Source organism: Macrobrachium nipponense, chromosome 4, assembly GCF_015104395.2.
Source record: "Macrobrachium nipponense isolate FS-2020 chromosome 4, ASM1510439v2, whole genome shotgun sequence".
Classification (NCBI taxonomy): domain Eukaryota; kingdom Metazoa; phylum Arthropoda; class Malacostraca; order Decapoda; family Palaemonidae; genus Macrobrachium; species Macrobrachium nipponense.
In genome coordinates this window covers 112,947,276-112,961,183 of record NC_061100.1, presented here as the reverse complement: position 1 = coordinate 112,961,183, position 13,908 = coordinate 112,947,276, and the positions used below count along the sequence as shown (strand labels likewise).

Below are 13,908 nucleotides of genomic sequence, written 5' to 3'. Positions count from 1 at the left end.
TCTATTTTCTTCTTTCCTATCAATTCATATTTCCCTTTAGAATTCCTCTTCCATACCCAAACTTCCTTTTTAGAATGTGTTCCCTTCGTAGCTCTTTTCTTCTTTTTCTGACGCTCCTGCGGACTAACCTGGGTGGTAGCTGGTTTATCATATTTATTTTCGTAATACAAAGCGAGCAGTAAAGGATCCTGAAGGAAGAGCCCAATGTAATCACGAAGTTGCACTTCTACTTTAGACCTTTTTTGGGTTTTTTTCGTTTTCTCACAGGTCTTTTTTTTTCTTCTCTTCGAGATCATTTAATGCACTATTTAGCTTCCTGTTTTTCAAGCTTTTGCTTTAGCCTTTCTCCTCTTGTGTGCTTTTTTCCTCTAACTTGGTTCGATTCATTCTTCAGCCTATATCCTTCAGCATTCAATTGGGCGTTCCTTTCCTTCAATTCCTGCTTGAAAGCTCTTCGTGCTTCCTTTTTCCTTTTTCGTTCTTCCATCCTTACTTGATGGTCATACAGTGCCAAAGACATGGCTTCTCTCTCTAGCCATTCTCGGTCAGCCTTCTTTTTCTGGTTCATTATCTTACGTTCTTGCTTGACAAACTCGATCAAGTCCCTCAGTTTCCTCAATCTGTCATCTCTTCTTTTCTGTTTCCTCTCCTCGTGTCGCTCCATGATGTTCCTCTTGACTACGCTAACCCACCTTTTTTCAGCTTTCCTTTGAGTCTTTTTCTCCTTTTCTTCCCGTTTTCTAGGGAGTAATTGCTGTTTCCTCAGCTTTTTGTCGGCCCTTTCGTTTGCCTTTCTCTCCTTATGTTCCCGGATGACGGATTTCCATGCGTTTTTTTCCCACCTTCGTTTAGAGCGCCTTTCAGCCTTCTCCTCAAGGATCTCTCTGATTTCCTCGAATATTTCTGTATCTCCCAGTACCTCTTTTGGTTCTGTTTCAGGTGTCTCGTGCTTAAGCACCGCTTCTATGTCCTCCTTTCCCATCTTAATTTCACTCTTAAGCATCTGCTCCATATCCTGAAGTATGCTGTTTATTTCAGACTCTGGTATCACCTCTGAACGAGAAAGTTTTTGCCAGTCTCTGAGCAGTCCTTCCCGAAGTTCATCCCACATAGAATCGTGTTTAGGTTTTGGTTTTAACCACCTTTTAATTTTCCCATTCCAGCGCCGCATTTTACTTCCCTTCCTTATGGCATTTTCGCGTTCGTTGACTACTTCAGCGTCACTAGTTCTTCTGGTCGAATCTGTCTTCACCAATGAATAGACATCCCACTCAGAGGAGTCCATGTTGGTTGCGAATCCTGCCCAGAATCTGCTTTGTGGATCCTGGTTTTCCTCGCCGTATTTGCGTGGCCTCATTCTTGATTGGGTGGCATCCTTGTCATTCTTCTGTCTAGCTCTTACCTCCCTCCGAAGTTCCTCCAAGTCCTCTTTCAACTTTGCAATTTCTTTAAGTGCGTCTGCCAGTTCCTTTCTCTCCTTTTCGACCTCTTCTTCTTTATTACTCTCTTGGCACTTTCGGCTCGAGATTGATTCTTCCTCGTTTGTCGTGGTTCTAGTCATGAGCCTTACAACGTTTTCAGTAACTTTCTGAATGAATTTGTCTTTTTCCTTCAGCGTCGCCTTCAGCCAAGAACGTTCGTTTTCCATTGCCTGAATTTCGCTCGAATGGTTATCCTGGATTTCCTTAATCCATTTCTCATATCCATCCTTCAGGGCAAATATGATCTCTTCGACACCCTGGTTAGAACTCCGTGTAGATAAAGATGATGATTTTGCCTTTTCTTGCCAGAGAGAAATCTCTTTCCAATAGGTTCAAGGGTAAACACTGTTCTAAGAACAGGCAAAACTAATAATAGTATATCTGACGGGATCATTGTAAACCCGCAGCCAAACTGATTAATTAAATTGACATTGCATTCATTGTTCGTAATAGCCGAGTAAGACGCCTGTTCATTAGGTTAGTTTTCAAAGCTGACACATGATTGCGATTCGTTCCGCTGGAGACTTCAAAGTCTCATCCTCGTTTCGCGCTTCCTCCGCTTCCACGATGGAAGCCTTCAGAATCTGACAATTGCGATGACTCGGGTCTTGGATCATTCTCCTTGACGGAGACGGAATCGTCAGGGCCAGGATCTGAAGGCTTCAGGATCTGAAGACTTCGAGTCGTCAGGGCCAGGGAAGGAAGGCTTCAGGATCTGAAGACTTCGAGTCGTCAGGGCCAGGGAAGGAAGGCTTCAGGATCTGAAGACTTCGAACATCTCGGAATTTGTCTTTCGGGAACACAGTGAGTGAAAAAAAAGAGAGACCTTAAACCAGATGTGGAAGAATAGACAAACTAGAAATAATGAGTTTGATGAATAAAAAAAAGCACATGCGATTAAGAGGCGCCGTTGTAAAATGAAATACATACATACATATATATATATATATATATATATAGATAATATATATATAATACATAGTATATGTAAACATATAATATATATATAATATATATAGATATATATATATATATTTATATACATATGTATATGTATATATATATATATATATATATATATATATATATATATATATATATTTATATACATAGTATATATATAATATATATATATATATAGATATATTATATATACATATATATACTATATATGTGTGTGTGTCTGTTTCTTTCTATATATTTGCCTATTATAATATATTATATATATATATATATATATATATATGTGTGTGTGTGTGTGTGTGTGTGTGTTTCTTTCTATATATATTATTATATAAATAAATAAATATATATATATATATATATATATATATATATATTTTCATAAAACCACGGCCAAAAACCGCTTAACACTTAGCCAACCTTTCACCATCAAAGAAAAAAACACACTTAAAAGTAAACAACGTGAAGAGGCACAAGGAATAACAGAATAATAAGGCTAAAAACAGGGGGACAGCAGAGGAATGCTCGTTTATGTATATATATATATATATATTATATATAGATATATATATATATACATATATAGATATACATAGTATATATATATATACATATATATATATAATATATACATATATATATATATATATACATATATATATATATATACATATTATACATACATATATATATATATATATATATATATATATATATATATACATATATATATATATATATATATATATATATATATATATATATATACACACATATATACATATATATACACATATATATATATACATATATATATACACATATATATATACATAATATATAGACATATATATATACTATATATACATATATACATATATATATATATATATATATATATATATATACATAGAAAGTAGACAGATGTTTTGGAAATCTCAATCTCAGTAGGAAAAGAAAGAGCGTAGGTTAAAAGACACACATTTTTATTGCGACGCGTTTCGTTCTTTTCCTCATAACAACATTTTTCAAGCCTAAAAGAAACATTACAGTATTTAATGGTAGTTACAAGATTTATGTAATTATTGGCTGACAAAGCTGAGTAAAAGTAGCAACATAAGATAATGGTTAAAATCTTTAAAATAAATTGCACAGCATACTGAAAAAATAAATTATATAAGATCTTTAAAATAAATTACAACCGTATACTAAAAACAGAATGGTGGGAAAGACAGAGATGGAAAGTTTACACTACAAATGAATGACTGATTGATTTATATTAAAAGCAAGGGATGCGATGAATTGTCAAGGTTAAGATCTGGTTTCCTTAAAAATATTTCTATCGACTCAGAGATTCTCAATAATGACTCTTCTCTAAAAGTACCAAGCACACTAAAATTTTCCAATCTTCTACCTGTATTACATTCCTCTATGTGCTGTATAATCGGTGATCTGGTTGGCTTGGCCAGCAAGCAACCAGTACGAGGAGAAATGCCATAATGTTCGGAAGATCTTGTCCGGACCGACCGTTTTGACTGGCCAATATAGGTGCGCTACAGGCGTCACACTTGTAAATATAGGTGATGCCAGACAAAAGGTCTGAAGGTAGTTTATCTTTATGGTTTAACAACACTTGGATAGTATGGTTGTTGTAAATATTAACTAGGGGTAATGTGTGGAAAACTATACTTAAACATATTTCTTAGTTCTCTTGTAACGTATTTAGAACAAGGATCACATATAAATGGAAATCTAAAATACATAGTTAGTTTATCAACCCTTGGTATATATATTTATTTTGCTATTTATACTAAAAGAAATATTTAGGAACTTTTTTATTTCTTTATATATTATGTTATTGGGATAGCCATTAATTTTGAAATAGTTTAACAGAAACTTTATTTCTGAGTCAAATGCCTGCCAAGAGCTGCAGAGAGACTGCTCTATGTATTAAAGTCTTAATGTTATTTATTTTGAAGTTAAAGAATGTAGCACTTTGGAAATTCATTCCAAGACCGGTAATAAGTAGACTTTCTAAAAATGCCAAAATTTAAGAGCGACTTATTGTTTGCGGTAGTTTTTTGTAATGTTTTTACATCTAAAAAGTTAAGAATATTATTTTCTTCATGTTCCACGGTAAACTGAATACATGGGTGTTACTATTTAAGTAATTCATGGAACCGCTGTACATGACTTATATGCCTGCAAACCAAAATGTGTCGTCAACATACCTGTGATAAACAATTGGTTTAAAACTCAAGGGGGACAATCATCAAGCCATCGTTTTTCATGAAAACAAAGAAATATGTTTGGCCATTGGGGCTGAAAGTGGAGATCCCATTGCGAAACCCTCAAATGTTTGTAGTGCAAATTATTGAATAAAAAGTGATTATCGTTTATACATAAGTTAAGAAGAGTTTCTCACTTGTTCAATGTTATTATAAATAGAGTTTAAAACTATATCAATCGTTTCCTTGATAGGAACGTTTGTGAAAAGGGAGGCGACGTCAAAGCTTGCTAGCACCGCACCTTCGGCTATTTCAGAAGAATTGATGGTGTTCTTGAACTCATACGTATTTTTTAATGTATACTGATTTTCTGTCAAGGCTGTATAAAAAAACTTATTAAAAATTTCGCTAGTTTGTAGGATGGTGCTTTAAAGGCAGACAGAATGGGTCTCAATGGTATTCCACTTTTATGAACTTTTGGTAGTCCGTACAATGTTGATGGTGAACTCCCACTTACAAACAACTTGTTATATTCTTCTTCACTAATCGAATCATTCTTTCTGAGCTTTCTTAATTGGTAATTGATCTTGTCTTCTGTATTCAAGTTTGTTTTATATATATCTTCTTGAGGACACTTCATAAATTTTGAACTGTCAGAGAGAACAGTTTCCATCTTTTCAACATCATCGGCTCTGTTTAATGTGACAATGCCGTGACCCTTATCGGGCCTAGATATCACAATGTTTTTATTTATTTTCAATTTCTTAAGCCTATCCATATCCATAGTGGAAATGGTGTTAAACGAATAACGAAAAAACTTGGGAATTTTAGTAATAATGCTTCTTACATTATTCACGCACTCCCTAAATTCTCTTTTATAGATGGGTTGTTGCCTCAGTCGGTAGAGCAAGTGTTCGAAGTACAGTAAAATGGACTTCTTGGGGTACTTGAACAATGGGAGGCAGAAATTCATTCCTAGTGATAACAGAAACTTTTCTCTGCTGTTGAGTACATAGTTGGAGTAATTGTGAATGCACTTGTCCTCGTTGCTACGGTTTAGGTCGAATGATCCTCCCTAGTTGACAAACTTCCTTCTGTGAACACTTGTTACCTGTTCATTATACCTCAGGATGGAGTTTTGAATAACATTTTTCACATAAGTAAAATCAAGATTGCTAAGAGCATTCCTGACCCTGTCCTCAACGGCGGCGATGTCCTGCTTTAGTCGGGCAGACAGTCTCCGTTTGTGGTCGATTTCTTGCAATAAAAGAGTGTGTTGGCAATCCTCATAAGCGGACGATTGGATGAGGTTTAAAGTGTATAGAATGAACCTCATCCAATCTTGGAATGAATTTCCAAAGTGCTACATTCTTTAACTTCAAAATAAATAACATTAAGACTTTAATACATAGAGCATAGTCTCTCTGCAAGCTCTTGGCAGGCATTTGACTCCAGAAATAAAATTTCTGTTAACTATTTTCAAATTAATAAAGGCTATCCAATAACATAATATATTAAAGAAATAAAAAAGTTCCTAAATATTTCTTTTAGTATAAATAGCAAAATAAATATACCAAGGGTTGATAAACTAACTATGTATTTTAAATTTCCATTTATAAGTGATCCTTGTTCTAAATACGTTACAAGAGAACTAGAAATATGTTTTAAGTATAGTTTTCCCCACATTGAACCCAAGATAATATTTACCACAACCATAACTATCCAAGCGTTGTTAAACCATAAAGATAAACTACCTTCAGACCTTTTGTCTGGCATCACCTATATTTACAAGTGTGACGCCTATAGCGCCACCTATATTGGCCAGTCAAAACGGTCGGTCCGGACAAGATCTTCCGAACATTATGGCATTTCTCCTCGTACTGGTTGCTTGCTGGCCAAGCCAACCAGATCACCGATTATACAGCAACATAGAGAATGTAATACAGGTAGAAGATTGGAAAATTAGTTATGTGCTTGGTACTTTTAGAGAAGAGTCATTATTGAGAATCTCTGAGTCGATAGAAATATTTTTAAGGAAACCAGATCTTAACCTTGACAATTCATCGCATCCCTTGCTTTTAATATAAATCAATCAGTCATTCATTTGTAGTGTAAACTTTCCATCTCTGTCTTTCCACCATTCTGTTTTTAGTATACGGTTGTAATTTATTTTAAAGATCTTATATAATTTATTTTTTCAGTATGCTGGTGCAATTTATTTTAAAGATTTTAACCATTATCTTATTGTTGCTACTTTTACTCAGCTTTGTCAGCCAATAATTACATAATCTTGTAACTACCATTAAAATACTGTAATGTTTCTTTTAGGCTTGAAAATGTTGTTATGAGGAAAGAACGAAACGCGTCGCAATAAAAATGTGGTGTCTTTAACCTACGCTCTTCTTTTCCTACTGAGATTGAGATTTCCAAAACATCTGTCTACTTTCTATGTATTATATATATATATATATAGATATAATATATATATATATATATATATATATATATATGTATATATGTTTTATATATATGTATATATATATATATATGTATAGTATATATATATATATATATATATATATATATATATATATACATAAACGGGCATTCCTCTGCTGTCCCCCTGATTTTAGCCTAATTATTCTGTCATTCCTTGTGCCTCTTCACGTTGTTTACTTTTAGTGTGTTTTTTTCTTTGATGGTGAAAGGTTGGCTAAGTGTTAAGTGGTTTTTGGCCGTGGTTTTATGAATATATGACTTTTACTTTTTATTGTATTTGTTTTTATTTTTATGTAATTGTGTAATTTAGCTGAGATTTTAAAATGTTCTTCTCGTCATTTTGTAAGTCGTTTGGTACTTCTGGTCTGTTTTAATAAAGTGTGCATGTAATTTAAGTGTGAGAGTTGCAATTTTACCATTAAACTGTTTTAACTTTTCAACTATTGGATCTTGTAATCAGCTCTTATTTTACGTTAACATTTTATATTTTATTTTGTAGAAAAATCCCTGATGATGTGGTGATGTTGTCACGAAACGTAGGATTAAAGCATAATGTGAATCTCTTCGTGTTCCTGCCCTTAATCTTCTTTATCTTATATATATATATATATATATAATGGATGCGTGCATGCATGTATGTTATGTACATATGTATGTGTGTATATGTCTGTGCCAACAAAACTCTGAAATGCTTTCAGCAATGTCAACCATATGGCTTTAAATCACGAAATTAGCACTGAGGGCATAAGACATCACTACCTCCCACAAAGGGCAACAAATGGCACCCAAGAGAGTGGGGGTGGGAAAGGTTTTCTCTCAACGGGCATGCCTAATTTTGGTATACATATGACTGACCATTTGGAAAAGAATACTGGGAGGTTAAGACATCAATGGCACTACAGAGGGTGAAGGCTGGGAAGGGGATGACAGAGAGAGCGAGAGTGAGAGGGAGAGGAAGTTAGTCCATCCTAAGAGGAGACATCGTGTGCTCACATACCTATAGGAGCAGGTTCCACTGTTCATTCACAGTGTCCTAATGATTTTGTCTAGCTTTCTTTTGAACTCTTCCACACTGTTGCTGTTTACAACTTTGGGTGGCAGTTTATTCCATGTGTTACATATCTTGTATGTAAAGAAGATCCCACAACCGGATGCGTTGTATCTCTTCAGTTCTAGTTTTCATCCATTATTTCTTGTCTGGTTTTCGTTTAATGTAATCATTCAAAGAAAAATATGGAAAATCTGAGGAGGAGAGAGAGAGAGAGAGAGAGAGAGAGAGAGAGAGAGAGAGCGAGACAAAATTTTTTACCATTTTCTATTCTTAATGACGAATACACTTTATCGCAATCTCCATAACAGCCATCCATTTGGTACTACTCCATTTATTAGAGGTACACAAATGCTACAGGAGTTTTGTACAGTTAAATCGTACAATAAACCCGTTAATAGTTCTAGCTTATTTACATCTGCCGTCCTTAGAGGCAATTAAAAGAGCTTTGTACCTCTCGATGAGAGAGAGAGAGAGAGAGAGAGAGAGAGAGACCGAACGGTTAGTGTGGTTTAATGCAACGAGATACTTCACTAAACACTGCTAACCGTTCTCTCTCTCTCTCTCTCTCTCTCTCTCTCTCTCTCTCTTCTCTCCTCTCTCTCTCTCTCTCTCTCAAGAACTTTCAGAGTTTAAAATGTGAAATATTGCACTAAATCCCACTAAAGGCTCTCTCTCTCTCTCTCTCTCTCTCTCTCTCTCTCTCTCTCTCTCTCTCTCTCTGTGTGTGTGTGTGTGTGTGTGTGTAAGGACTTTCAGAGTTATGATTTGAGGAGGTGAAATCAATAGTGTTATTGAAATAAGAGGTGATAAAAATAGGGTTATTGAAATGAGAGGTGATATCAATAGAGTTACTGAAATGAGAGGTGGTATAAATTATTCACAACGTGCTTAGAAGGTTTTAAGAATTTAAGATTGGGAAAATGTAGGAATTAACATTAATGGGGAATACCTTAACGACTTAAGATTTGCTGATGACATAGTTCTACTCAATGAATCAAGGGAGGAATTACAAAAGATGATAGAAGATTTGAATAGAGAAAGCAGAAATGTAAGACTGAAAATGAATATGAGTAAAACTAAGATGATGATCAATGCAAATGCATTGACAACAGATAAGGGTTATGGACGAACCTCTGGAGATTGTTAATGAAAATACGTCTTCATGACAGACATTAAGTGTTTCCCCAGGACATGAGACCGAAATTAATTAAAAGAAGGATAAGTATGGGATGGAGCGCAATTTGTAAACAAAATGAGATTATGAGAGTAAAATGTCACTTTCTCTAAAAAGAAAAGTATTTAATCAGATGGCCCTACCAGTATTAACTTACGCATCAGAAACTTGGCCTTACAACATAGAGTTAGTTACAACTCAGAGCTATGGAAAGAATAATGATGGGAATAACACAGAGACAGAAAAAAGAGCAACATGGATACGAGAGCAAACTAAAGTAGAAGATATTCTAACAACAAGTAAGAAAAAGAAATGGCGTGGGCAGGACATATAATGAGAATTTCGGATAATAGATGGATGTAAAGAATAACAGAATGGGTCCCTAGAGATTGCAAACGAAGCAGGGGAAGGAAGAGAAGACGATGGATTGACGAGCCAAGAAAATTTGCGGGCATGGAATGGCATAGAAAGGCCATAAACAGACGGAAGTGGAAGAAAATGTCTGAGGCCTTTGTTCTGCAGCGGATAGCAACGGCTGATGATGATTGAAATGAGAGGTGATATCAATAGGGTTATTGGAATGAGATGGTGATTGCAGTGGATTTTAAGCATTAAAGTAGAGCATGGCCAAAATACATGCAATAAAATTTATATTTACGCTTGAAGCTACTGTTACCGGCGCTGCTCCTGTAAGTTTCATCTCCCTCAATGCAGCCTTGAACTGATGATTCACATAATGTTAAGATCCTTACTATAAATTCCTTTTAAAATTCCCAATTACGTTTCCTCATAATTAAAGACCTGTTTGAATATCTCTCTCTCTCTCTCTCTCTCTCTCTCTCTCTCTCTCTCTCTCTCTCTCTCTCTCTCTCTCTCTCTCTCTCTCTCTGCCTTTTAAATTACTTATATAGTGAGTGTAAGAAATCAATCCTTAAGTTCATGAAAAGATATATTTCATTATTTTCGTTATGATAATGCAAATGAATGAACTACTTCCATTGTAATAGGATATTCCTGTATTAGACTTCCTGGGTTATGGCTCCCTTAAGGTGCGTCGATTCTCAAAACTATTATGTATAATATTCCTCTAAAAAGCCATTACGAAACGCTCACTATTCATTAGATTTCAACCCTCTCATACGTTAGCCACTCAGCAATAAACTAGGACTTGGCCAAGTGCCACTCAGATATGTTTAGATCGTTTCTTACCTATTTAGGGCAAAGTAAAGGAGGTTGCCATAAAATCATTTGAATGTCCAGCATTCGACAGTCAACATGTTAACCTTGAAGTCGCTTATGTGCTTTGAATAAATTTCTCATGAGTGTAAGGAATGCATTCAATATTTATCGATGATATTGAAGCTAGTGGTGCTCTATCATATTTTCTTTATTGCTTTCTTGTGTAAGTAGTTTTCTTAAAACTGGTTAGTACCCTGAAGATGATTTTGGAATGAAAGCTGAAAGTCTCTGAATGTCCTTTCTTTTCCACGCAAGAATATCTTATATGCATCTTCCACGGGACCATAGTGGAAATACAAGACATATAGGACCTACTTTTCCACAAGATTCGTACGTCAGTGCAATAGTCACAGTGACCTCTTAGTTTATCGAATTCTTTCAAAATGCCGAAGACTAACGATTCATGCACGTCTGCCCAAAAAAAGAGCCGCAAAGGAATTTGACGTGAGAGGCACTGAAAGGACAACATTAATTGAGTAACATTTACGTGGGCGGTAATACAAATAGACCCTGCAGGCACCTTCGACGCTCAACAGGTATTGGGGTTCTCATCTTATAGTCTTGTGAAATCTATCAGTGGATCAGAGCAAACGAGTGAGTGGCTCTGCAAGTGTTGTTGGGACTTTCGAGTTTATTGGCTGCATAAAGGTTTGTTTACAGATGAGCGAAATGTCTCTCGTTGTATTTGTGTTTGTTATCGGAGAAAATATAACAATCAATAACGTAAAACTTGCTTGACAGAGAGTTATGCTTATTTATACGTGAGCCGACTTTTGAGCACAAGACAAATGAGCGCAGTCACATTTGACCGCCGTAAATTTGTTATGAAATGTAAATAAAATTATACCTAAACAAAATCATGTAAAAAATCAGAATTGTGACAGCTTAAATTTTTATTTATGACATATAAATACCAGTTTATGAAACCAAATTTCTACTCCTGCAGGCTAATAATAAAAGATATTGAACAAAGCTATTCAAGTCGGTCTCTTGAGGAATATTCGCTAACAGTTTTTGATACAGCCTTATTGACTTACATATTCACTTTGTTTTACATCTTTATGCTGTCCAGTATCTATTCGTATGACTTTATTTGATGTATGATTTTGTTCAACTGTTAAAATATCTATGAATTTGTCAACTGTAGGAAGCATATGGCCAACTGACATCTGCATTGCCCGATACCACCCTTCTAACGAATGATTTGTTCACTGACACTACAGTGTTCATAGACACTACAGAAGACGTCTGGTGATCGTATTTACTAGAAACCTGATTGAGAGGAGGCCTAAGGATTAACTCTTCGATGTCATCCGATTTCCAGTGTCCTCCTGACAGGTTCATATTGTTGGTTCTATTGATGGCAGCAGATTCCAGCATCTTCCTTTTGTACGAACAGTTACTTTTGAAAACCAGCTCTGCCCCGCTCCATTTCACAATATGGCCTTTGTCCCTAATATGTAGGAAAATCCCCGAGCTCTCTTCTGATGCATATCGCAATGATCGTTTGTGCTCTGCCAATCTTTGCGAGATGGCTCTACCGTCTCCCCTACGTAACGCTGCTCGGTATCTTGTAAACTCCGGCTTCTGCTCCTCTTTTATTTAAGTATATATAAATATATATATGTATATATATTTATATCCATGCATATATATATGTATGCACATATATATATATATATATATATATATATATATATATATATATATATATATATATATATATATATATATACGTATATATATATATATATATATATAAATATATATATATATATATATATATATATCTGTAATATAAAGACTGATAATAAAATAATGAGACATTGTTGTATGTCATGTGCCTTGACATTCCTTAGAAATTGGGGAATCATCATTTAACTTCCCATGGAGACAGAGAGTCCGAGCGACAGCTTAAGAATGCTGATGTATCTTTTTGGGTGGCGTGATGTCAAAGTTTCTACCTAAGCAGGTCAACGATCGTCTGTAGGTATGGGTGTTCGAGAAGGTGACTTTGAAACCAGTATAGAGTGGTTATGGGGCGTGGACGAAGGGCGTGAGTTTGTCTGTACGTGTGAGCCTCTTTCGTTCATAATGGCAGGTAATTAGCCAGAACGAAGAGACAGTTGCCTTGGAGAAAGAGAGCCGAGATGGCTCTGCGAACGTTATATATTTATTCTGTGTAGTGAGATTCTAGGCTGGAGATGGGTAAGAATTATTGTGCTTTAGCCAAAGATGTGGCTTGACTGTATTTTTGATATTTTGTAAAGATGTTCTATTTCATTTAATCTTTTGACTTTGTCTTTACAATTGTGTGTGCTCATTAGTGTGTTCCTCCTGTCTTTTAACAGGCGAATCTAGTGTAGGGGACTGTGTTTTGATAGGGGGAACCATATTTGAAGGAATGGTGATGACTAATTACTTTATAGATTGTTTGTTACCGGGGGGGCGGGGGGGGAGGGTCTTATCTGAGCTAATTGAACTTTGAGTTATCATTCCATTTAATTATCCTGTAAGAATCTGAGTTATTCAATTAATACTTTTCTTTGAATAAACGTATATTTTTGTAGTTCCGACTCTGATTTGATGACCTAATGAAATGGTGAGAGAGAGAGAAAGGAGTGGTTGCAAGTCGAGAGAGAGAGAGAGAGAGAGAGAGAGAGAGAGAGAGAGAGAGAGAGAGAGGAGGAGAAAGTGTTACCAAACTTAGTTTGCCTACCACTTTTGGCTTAACGCTTACCAAATACGAAATTAATTATCACATATCATGTATATATATATATATATATATATATATATATATATATATATATATATATATATATGTATTATATATATATATATATATATATATATATATATATATATATATACATATATATATATATATATATATATATATATATATATATATATATATATATATATATATATATATATATATATATATATATCGTCTATATATACATATATATATATGTATATATATATATATATATATATATATATATATATATATATATATATATATATATATATATATATTTATATGTATATATAGACGATAAAGAAGATCAAAGGCAGGAACACGAAGAGATTCACATTATGCTTTAATCCTACGTTTTGTGACAATATCCTCGGGGATTTCTCTACGAAATAAAGTATATGTCAACATAAAATAAGAGCTGATTACAAGATCCAATAGTTGAAAAGTTAAAACAGTTTAATGGTAAAATTACAACTCTCACACTTGAATTACATGCACACTCGATT

At 34.5% G+C, this 13,908-nt stretch overlaps 1 protein-coding gene across 1 annotated transcript; it reads right to left on the bottom strand.

Annotated features, from left to right (window-relative positions):
- Window positions 1-304: 304 nt before the first annotated feature.
- LOC135211484 (trichohyalin-like) lies at window positions 305-5,456 on the bottom strand. Its single transcript, XM_064244791.1, has 2 exons — window positions 5,190-5,456; window positions 305-1,738 (listed from the first exon to the last, which is right to left on the bottom strand). Exons 1-2 carry the CDS (start codon window positions 5,454-5,456, stop codon window positions 305-307), a joined length of 1,701 nt encoding a protein of 566 aa, XP_064100861.1.
- Between the last annotated feature and the right edge of the window lie 8,452 nt (window positions 5,457-13,908).

What these genes read in the sequence shown, in the direction of transcription:
- LOC135211484 (XM_064244791.1), bottom strand. Translation starts at nt 5,456, where the DNA reads ATGGATATGGATAGGCTTAAGAAATTGAAAATAAATAAAAACATTGTG. An exon ending in AAGAATATAACAAGTTGTTT is followed by an intron (nt 1,739 to 5,189) that starts GTAAGTGGGAGT and finishes AGTTCTAACCAG; the next exon opens with GGTGTCGAAGAGATCATATT.